Source organism: Carlito syrichta, unplaced genomic scaffold (assembly GCF_000164805.1).
Source record: "Carlito syrichta isolate Samal-C Ts95f unplaced genomic scaffold, Tarsius_syrichta-2.0.1 Scaffold302712, whole genome shotgun sequence".
Taxonomy (NCBI): domain Eukaryota; kingdom Metazoa; phylum Chordata; class Mammalia; order Primates; family Tarsiidae; genus Carlito; species Carlito syrichta.
The window spans coordinates 29573-38860 of record NW_007246808.1 but is presented as its reverse complement, the minus strand read 5'-3'; the positions used below and the strand labels follow the sequence as shown (position 1 = coordinate 38860).

The following is a 9288-nucleotide window of genomic DNA, read 5'->3' as shown; positions in this document are numbered from 1 at the left end:
GAGATGAGGTCTCACCATGTTGCCCAGGCTGGTCTCAAACTCCTGGGCTCAAGTGATCCTCCCGCCTCAGCCTCCCAAAGTGCTAGGTTTACAGGCATAAGCCACTGTACCTGGACTATTATTTCTTTAAAAAATGGTTTAAAAACTTTTGGTTTTGTTTTCTTTTTCAGCCCTGTCTTGAAAAGCGTATTTTTAAAGAAAGAGTTTTAATGTCAAAAAACCAAAAAAACAGGTAACTCTGGTGTCTGGCAGATGAAAAAAAAATTTTAAAATCATAATTACAGAATAGTACAAATAAAGTAACTGTAATTCCACCATCACTTATGTTTTGGTATATACTGTCCCAATTTTGAGAAATATGTAAACATTCTGTACTAAATTAGGTTACTAGGGACAGTTTTATAGCATTTTCTCACCTAGATACAACATAAACTATTTCCCTACACCTCTCGCTGTTCTTCTAAAGCGTGACTCTGCTCCAGTTTTCCTGTGTACAGCTGAGGCAAATCTGGTCACATACAAGCTGCACAGAGGCGAGTACTCAGAGTAGCCAAGGGCAGAGCTCAATCACCATCTGCTGAAAAATGCACGGATTTCATTTGTTGCTGGATATTGAGCTGACTTCGGATTTTCTCTACTGTAAACATCCTCACACAAAAATCTTTCTGGATAGCTCCAATGACTTCCTTAGATTCAATTCCAACAAGTGAAATTTATTGGGTCAAAGTGTATACATTTGATAACAAAATTAGGATGACCACATAATTTATCACCAAACCAGACCCCCTGCGAGAGGAAAAGTAGATTCGGCACTGCCCTGGCCCAGCTGGATGCAAAGTTATACTCAGTGATGCCCAATTATATGATCTTAGAGGAGATAGCAATGGACATTCCTCTAGCATCCAGAGGAAGGAGGATGCTGGGCTGCTAGTGGAGCCAGCATTTCCTGTGGGATTAGAAGCAGGACATGAGTGGAGGAGCAGTGCCCATTTCTCCCGGCCTAATATCTGTGACTCTCGACACAGTGTACATCCTAAGTCACACTGGCATTTTTATTTCTTTGTCGGTTTAAAATAATTTTTTGAGATGCTTTTTTTTTTTTTTTTTTAAGAGACAGGGTCTCAATTTTTCCTAGGTTAGGCACCCCAAAGTGCTGGGATTATAGGAATGAGCCACCATACTCAGCCTAAAAAGTTCCTCCCATTAGCCCCTTTTCTTGGTTAAAGGTTCCCCCCCGGGCACAGTGGCTCACGCCTACAATCCCAGCACTTTGGGAGGCAGAGAAAAGAGGACTGACTGAGCCCAGGTGTTTGAGACCAGCCTGGGCAACTTGGCAAGACCTTGTCTCTACAATAAACCAAAAACAAAAAAAAAAACCCCAAAGGTTCTTTTTTTTAGGGTCTTTTCTAGGGGTATAGGCTCCTTCCTAGGTGCCCAGACTTTTCTATAAATGGCCAGATCTTGTCTTCTTGGCTTCGTAGGTGATAACAGTCTTGGTAGGTACTGCTCAGTTATTGTTACAGCATGAAAATGGCCACAGATAACATGGAAATCAATTAAAGTGGTTGTGTTCCAATAAGATGTATTTATGGGCACTGAAATTTGAGTATGTTATGTAATTTTCATCTGTCACAGAAGATTCTGCCTTTGATTTTACCCCCATTTAGAAATATAAAAACTATTCTTAGCTCATAGGACAAAATTAGGAAGTGGGTCACAATTTGCTGTACTTGAACTAAGAAAAACCACTAATTTTCCTTTGGATTACATGATTTTCTGCTTATTGTCAGACAATATAAGTAGAGTGTATTATACGAGGGGAACCCAAAAAATCCCGGCATTTATTGATAAAAAATTTTGTATTTATTCTTACAAGTTAAAACCTCAGCCACCTTCAAAGTACTCTCCGTTGGATGCAATACACCTATCGGAAATGCTTTTTCCATTGCTCAAAACTATTTTTGAACTTGTCAATTTTGATGCCTTTTAGAGTTTCTGCCATTTTTTGGTTTCACCTTTTCCGCATCAGCAGAATGTGTCCCTTTGAGACTTTCTTCATCCGGGAAACAAAAACGTCAGGGTGAGATTGGGTGAATAAGTAGGGTGGGGTTACATGGTTTTTGGTCAAAACTGCTGAATATTCAATGTGGTGTGGGCAGGTGGTTTGAGTAAATCACCGATTATGAAATGGACAAACACGTTGGAAGACTCTCCGAAAAAAAATTCACTGAAGCTGAACACAAGTCTCATAACAAGGCTAGCTGGTACACTGGTGCCGATGGGTTCCTAGAACACCTATGTGTTGGGGGAAGTCTGTACTATAGGGGGCCTGCCCCTTATAAATGAATTCCAGGTTTTTTGGGGGGGTCCTTTCTCTTGTACATCTTTAAACAAAAAAAGAGCAAGAGAAGCCGGGCTCGGTGGCTCAGCCTGTAATCCCACGCCTCTGGGAGGCTGAGGTGAGTGGAATGCCTGAGCCCGCAGGTTCGAGACCCGCATGGGCAACTTGGCGAGACCTCATCTCTACAATAAATCCAAAAATCAGCCGGGCATGGTAGCGCATGCCTGTAATTCCGGCTACTCAGAAGGCGGAGGTGGAAGGATCGCCGGAGCCCAGCAGGTCAAGGCTGCGGTGGCCGGGAGCGGCCACTGCACTCCAGTCTGGGCGACAGAGTGAGACTCCAACTCAAAAACAAAAACGAAAACAAAAAACACCTGCAACTACTATATGAACTTCACATTCAATGCTGGCAATTAAAAAAAAAAAAAGGCAGGACAGAGGAGAGAGACAAATTCTACAACTCATGTCCCAAGCAGCAGGCATTAAAGGACTTCCTGCGAGTCCTACACACAGGCAAGCTGGGATGTTTCTGAGAGCCTGTGTGAAAATGAAACAATACTGGCACATCATGTTTCTAGAAAGTAGCATAAATTCCCTTTAAAACACCAAGCCCTCACGCCCCCACTCAGGGAGACGGCAGTAGCTACTGTCTTCATTTTGTAAAGGAGGAAACTGAGGTCCAGAGAAATATAAAGAAGCCTGGGTCAGGACACAGTGAGCTGAGTTGCTGGAGGAGTTCAGATGAAGCCTTGGTGTGTCACGCCTTCTCCATGCAGTCCACCATCAGACAGCATGATGGGAACACCAAGGAATGTTCTCTCCAGTGAGACAGCCACAAAGAATGCATAGAGCAGAGTGGGATACTGCAGGGCAGAGCCAGCTGGAGGACTTCAAAAGCATGAACAGTACAGCACATAAAATAGCAAAAAAACTAATCTCAGATACACTAATCCTCAAAGACAGATACAGATCTTTAATTTAAAATCAAGTGAATTTATTCATGGAGAAAACAGTAACAAAATGCCCTTAGGACGTTTGTAGACCAATCAAAACTGCATTGAAAAGCCACCAAAGAGTTTGGAGACTGAAACGACACGTGGAGAAACTACTGTTCCCCTTTCCTTGGGTTCACACACGTTTACCTTCCAGGCAAGAGAGATGGTGTGATTAATTTATTTTCTAGGGAACAAAATGTCCAGTTCCACCATATTAATATGCATAGAATTCTTTTGTGAGAGCCAGAGAAGATGAAAGAAAAATGAAATAATGTAAGGATGCCTGGATGAAGTAAGAAGTTGTGACCAGCGACCGGCTCGTGGAAACATGATTTACCACAAATCCTAAGATGCAGTGGGCTAGGGTGCCATGTTTCCCACTAATAAAACCTGAGGTATTTAAAGACTCTGCAGACATGGAGACTTCCCTCTACTTCCCTCAGAGGGCATGGCGGAGGCTGGGAAGGCTGTCGTGAAAAAACATACCTCCTTGGACTGACTTCTCAGCATACAGAAGTGCCGATGTCCAACTAGAATCAAACCATGTCAAACATTTCTCTGAGCAAAGTGACTCATCGGTGTAGTCTCCAAGGTGGGTTCCAAGGCCAACGGTGGGATCAATGATGAGTTCGTCCCTGTTTTTGGCTTGTCTTGGTGCTGAAGTCCATGACAATTCAGAATAGCAGAGTCAACCAACTGTAAGACCTACCTCAATAAAAATGGGACCTCCAAACCTCAGCTGTCAGGGTTTGTCTTGGCCCGTTTCACTTGGCTATTCTGGCCATCCAGATGGCAGAAACTTTGTGTGGTGATGTCTCTTTTTCTCTCCTCTACAGGTTCCAAAGGGAAGTTCTGGTCCATGGCCAGGACCTGTCGGACAGTCATGTTAACACGAGCGGTTTTCAAGTAGCTGGAACACACCTGCCAGTCCTCCATAGAGCAGAGCTCTACCACTGAGTCTCTGGGGAGGACAGCTGGGAGAGGTGTCTCTAGGCAGCGAGGCAGGCGTTCCCCCTCTGGATTTGGAAGGACCCGAGGGACTGCGTGGTTCAACAGGCGGCTGAAACCTGACATTATCATGATGTCGCCACTGTGCATAAACATTGCTGTGGGGGCCTCATCCCTCTTGAGACCACCCAGGAGAAAGATCGCAGACTGTCCAAAGCTACAAAAAGAAATAAAAACATGCAAAGGTACATTTCTATTATTGGCCATTGCTGAAAAAGTTACTGCCAGCTGTGTTACTTTCTATTTTCAGCCTGACACTCATTGTTCCCAAATTCTTTCTTTTTTTTTTTTGAGTTGGAATCTCATTCTGTCGCCCAGACTGGAGTGCAGTGGCCACTCCTGGCCACCACAGCCTTGACCTGCTGGGCTCTGGCGATCCTTCCACCTCAGCCTTCCAAGTAGCTGGAACTGCAGGCGTGCGCTACCACAACTGGCTAATTTTTTGATTTATTGTAGAGATGAGGTCTCACCAAGTTGCCCAGGAGGGTCTCGAACCCGCGGGCTCAGGCAATCCACTCAGCCTCCCAAGGCGAGGGATTACAGGCTGAGCCACTGAGCCCGGCTCCAAATTCTCCTTTTATTTTATTTATTTATTTATTTTTTGAGTTGGAGTCTCACTCTGTCACCCAGACTGGAGTGCAGTGGCTGCTCCTGGCCACAGCAGCCTCAACCTGCTGGGCTCCGGCAATCCTTCCACCTCAGCCTTCCGAGCCCAGCTCAAATTCTCCTTTTAAAACTGTGCTAAGACCCTTCTCCAGAGAATTTGGGGTATGTCTCTGAGTGACCAACCTATGGCCTGTACTTCTCCACGCGGTCTACCATACTGCTGACTATACCACAGGCCTACTGCAAAATACAATTTGATGCAGTTAAATAAGCAAATGAAGAATTTTACTTTAGTGTTATCCATATGAAGTTTTACTGATGCATCATTAAGATTTAAGTCTTATAAAAAATTGAGTCTTTTATTATGCTTATTATCCCTTCACTTCAAAGATAAGACAATTAATAAAAGGGACTTTCTTCGTGGAGATACAAATTTAACTCAAATTTTGCACAAATGTGAACTTATGTTGAGGGAGACAGGGAGCATCAACTACGCAGGCTTCTGTGTTTTGCTCCTCTACTCCAAAAGGCCCCTCACTTTGCATTCTGGCCTTCCCCTCGTCTATTCCACAGGACACTGACAAGCTCTCTCCTTACAAAAGGTAGGCTCCATGTGTCTTAAACAGAAGTGGTAACTATAACTTGGTCACTGCTCTTTAAAAAGTAGGTTAACTTTATTTTGTGGTAAATTGTTAGATGCTCAGAAGTGAAAGACTGCAGAGTCCAATCATTTTTTAAAATTTAATGTTTTCATTTATTTATTTTAGTTCAAAATGCTTTAGAAAAAAGAATTAAATGATGAAAAGTCATCCGAATCCCTGGAAGGAACATACCTGAATGACAGTAGGGGTTTGGAGTGATCTAGCTCAGATCTGTCTACGTGGATCCCCAGTGTGGAGTCCAAGCGGTAGTAATTCAGGATGCCTGCCTCGGCATGGAAACCCTGAAACCCGCAGGCGGCGGCTACTTGCTCTGAGAGGAAAGCCAGGTCAGAAGGGAAAGGTGTGTAATGATCTGCTGAGTATTTCTTTGTAAAAGTAGGGAAAATAAGAAAAATAAACAGTGATCTCAGGAACATAGGAGACTGTGGCATAAGATTAATTACCACTTTAAAGTTGCTTAACTTACAAAGTAACATCGACCCAGCATTATCTGTGCACCCGTTCTTGAGGGAGGCACCCAGTAATCTAATAATAAACCATTCAAAATTACCAAGCACCTGTTATATGACTATGCAGGGATAAACCAGACAAAGTCACACTGTATGGAGTCTACACACGAAGCAGTTACTATGCCACCCACTAGTTGGTATACTTTAGTCCTAAGCTGAACAGTTCTCTTAGGGTAAAAAGGCATCTCAAAACTGAGAGTTAAAAACTAAGGAAATATGAATAAAGTATGGATATCACTATTATAATAATGTATTACTACTGTTTAATTGAGACTAAGGTATCATACAAATGTAACGTGTTAATAATAGAAGGAACAGGGTATGGGATCTCTCTGTAATATCTTCTCAACTTTTCTGTAAATCTAAAGCTATCCTAAAATAAAAAGTTAACTAAAAAAAAAGGAAACTCAGAGATTTCATTTTAGACTCTCAGCTTGCAATACAGGGCTTAGTGCCAATTTCACTGTCAATCTGATGGGGTGACATTGCTCAAAACATCTGAGTTAACTCTGCCTTATATCATGGCCAAGGCAGGACCCTAAAATGAAAGTAATTTTCAGTGCTTACTTCCCTGAACTGCCTGTTTTTATTTATCTATGTATTTATTTATGTATTTATGCATTTATTTATGAGTTCGAGTCTCAGTCACCCAGGCTGGAGTACAGCGGCACACTCATGGCTACCACAGCCTCCACCTGCTGGGCTCAGGTGATCCTTCTGCCTCAGTCTTCCAAGTAGCTGGAACCAAAGGCAGGCGCCACCATGTCCAGCTAATTTTTTGGTTTATTGTAGAGATGAGGTCTCACCAACTTGCCCAGGCTTGTCTTAAGCCCTTGGACTCAGGCAACCCTCTCGCCTCTGCCTCCTAAAGTGCCGAGATTATAGGCATGAGCCACTGCGCTTGGCTGCCTCTGTTTAAAGGATCACGTGTTTTTTCACTCAAAAAAGAAAAACACAAAGGCCAACCACTCCCTCTGGACAAAGCTGTAGTTGTGATTAAGACTTTTACTTATGGTCCCCTATGTAGTCTGAGGACTATTTTGGTTATGTGTGCCTGCAGTAGCCTGGCAGATAGCTTCTTTGTCTTGATGTTCCTCCGCTCTAACGTTTTACTTTGCTAACTCAGTCTCAAATCGGACCAGAAAATCCACTTTGTCTCCTATCTCCCCTAGTGTTTCGATGATTCTAGCTGGGGCAACAGAGGCATGTTGGCCAGAAGTGAGCTTTGACTCGGGTGTAAAGAAGACCTTTGTGAAAAGTCTCTGATGGATGGCCTAGCCTCTTCAGCTGGAGCGTCTCTGTTTTTAATCTTCTTTTACTAAAAATAAGAAGAGTTCCGATTTAATTTCTCAAAACTAAAAGTGTAGTCAGGGAACTTGAAGCTTCCTCCATCATTTTAAGCTTAGACCATTAGATTATCAACCAGTCAGGGCTGCTGTTCTAGCTCTAGGTAGCCTCTGCTATAATGCAACGACTATCCTTTTGGGCTTCCAATCCTATTCAAACTGTCTGTGCGCTATGCTTTTTAGATTCACTTTCCTCTGATTACTCATTCAGAGATTTTGGTGACTTTCACACTCATGTTTCTTAGTAAATGAGGCTAACTTTGAGGTCCTTGGGAATAACAGTATTAGCAAAAAAAGTTATCATCAAAAACAGGAACTAACAGTTAGTGTGCTAATGCATTTAACTGCTTAGAACAGCTAGGCACTGTTAGAATCACTTTAAAACATTAATCACTGAATTCCACAACCTCCTTATAAAGTAGGAAACTATCATTATTGGAGGAAAAATTCAAACCCAGGCTCTAAACCAAAGAAAATCACAAGGCCAGGCCCCCACATACAAACATCTAGTTTACTACTGAATTTCTATTGCTGAAAACAAAAATTTTATCATGACTATTTTTAAAGCAACATCTGTCATTACTTGAAGCAGTTAATATATCTTTTTTTTTTTTTTTTTTTAAGTTAGAGTCTTACTCTGTTGCCCAGGCTGGAGTGCAGTGGCAGGCTCACGGCCACCACAGTCTCAACCTGCTGGGCTCAGGCAATCCTTCCGCCTCAGCCTTCAAGTAGCTGGAACTGCAGGTGTGCGCTACAATGCCTGGCCCATTTTTTGATTTGTCGTAGAGACGAGGTCTTGCCAAGTTGTCCAGGCAATCCTGCGGCCTCAGCCTCCCACAAGTTGCTGGGATTACAGGTGTGAGCCACTGCGCCTGGCCTGAAGCAATTAATATATCTTAAGAAATTAGGTTGAAGTCGGGCTCGGTGGCTCAGCCTGTAATCCCAGCGCCTTGGGAGGCTGAGGTGAGTGGAATGCCTGAGCCCGTGGGTTCAAGACCCACCTGGGTAACTTGGCGAGACCTCATCTCTACAATAAGTAAAAAATTAGCCAGGCGTGGTAGCACGCGCCTGTAGTTCTAGCTACTTGGAAGCCTGAGGCGGAAGGACTGCCAGAGCCCAGCAGGTTGAGGCTGCAGTGCCCAGGAGCGCCACTGCACTCCAGTCTGGGTGACAGAGTGAGACTCCAACTCAAAAAAAAAAAAAAAAAAAAAGAAGTTAGGTTGATTACAACCATGGAGCACCTAGAAAGCAACTGGCTAGTAGGCAGAGATGACGGTCTATATCAACAGGTTTTATTTGATTTACTCTTAGAATCAGCCTTTCTGCTTGATGGAAACTGTCTAATTGAGACACGAGGCACTGCCTGCTAGGACTGCTAGCAGAAGCAGAGAAGACAGGAAAAAACAAACTGTAGCTCAAGAAAACAAGGAACTCTGTCAAGTGTAGGACATTCTATCCCCTCTCCTATCCAGACATTATGTAGCAGGTAAATCTACCCAGCTCTCAAAAGTTCTTTTGTGAGTTGATGAAAGAGAACACTAGAAATATATGGAGCTTCTTTTCCTCTAGGCAGATATTATGAAAAAATTAAATGCTTAAAAATCCCTAAATAATAATGGGAATGCAGATAAGTAAGAACTGATCTTGAAAGCAGTAAAGAAAAATCTATATCCCTGAGACCTACTTTGGGAAAGCACTGATGACTTCAGATATAGTAATATATAACCTGAGGATATATAAAGAAGAAATTTTCTCCTGACAAATTATTCATTCCTCTTGAGATGCCTGAAGAGAGACTTCTTTTTTTTTTTTTTTTTTTTT

General features: G+C 42.8%; 1 protein-coding gene across 1 annotated transcript in view; it reads right to left on the bottom strand.

Annotated features, from left to right (window-relative positions):
* Positions 1 to 3310: 3310 nt before the first annotated feature.
* Positions 3311 to 9288, bottom strand: part of ALKBH1 (alkB homolog 1, histone H2A dioxygenase) — a 29290-nt gene continuing 23312 nt past the window's right edge. The window contains exons 4-5 of the mRNA XM_021711823.1: positions 5784 to 6034; positions 3311 to 4501 (exon numbers count right to left, since the gene is read on the bottom strand). Of these exons, the coding sequence (XP_021567498.1) occupies positions 4072 to 4501; positions 5784 to 6034 (681 nt within the window). The 3' untranslated portion in view covers positions 3311 to 4071. The remainder of the gene's footprint in view (positions 4502 to 5783; positions 6035 to 9288) is intronic.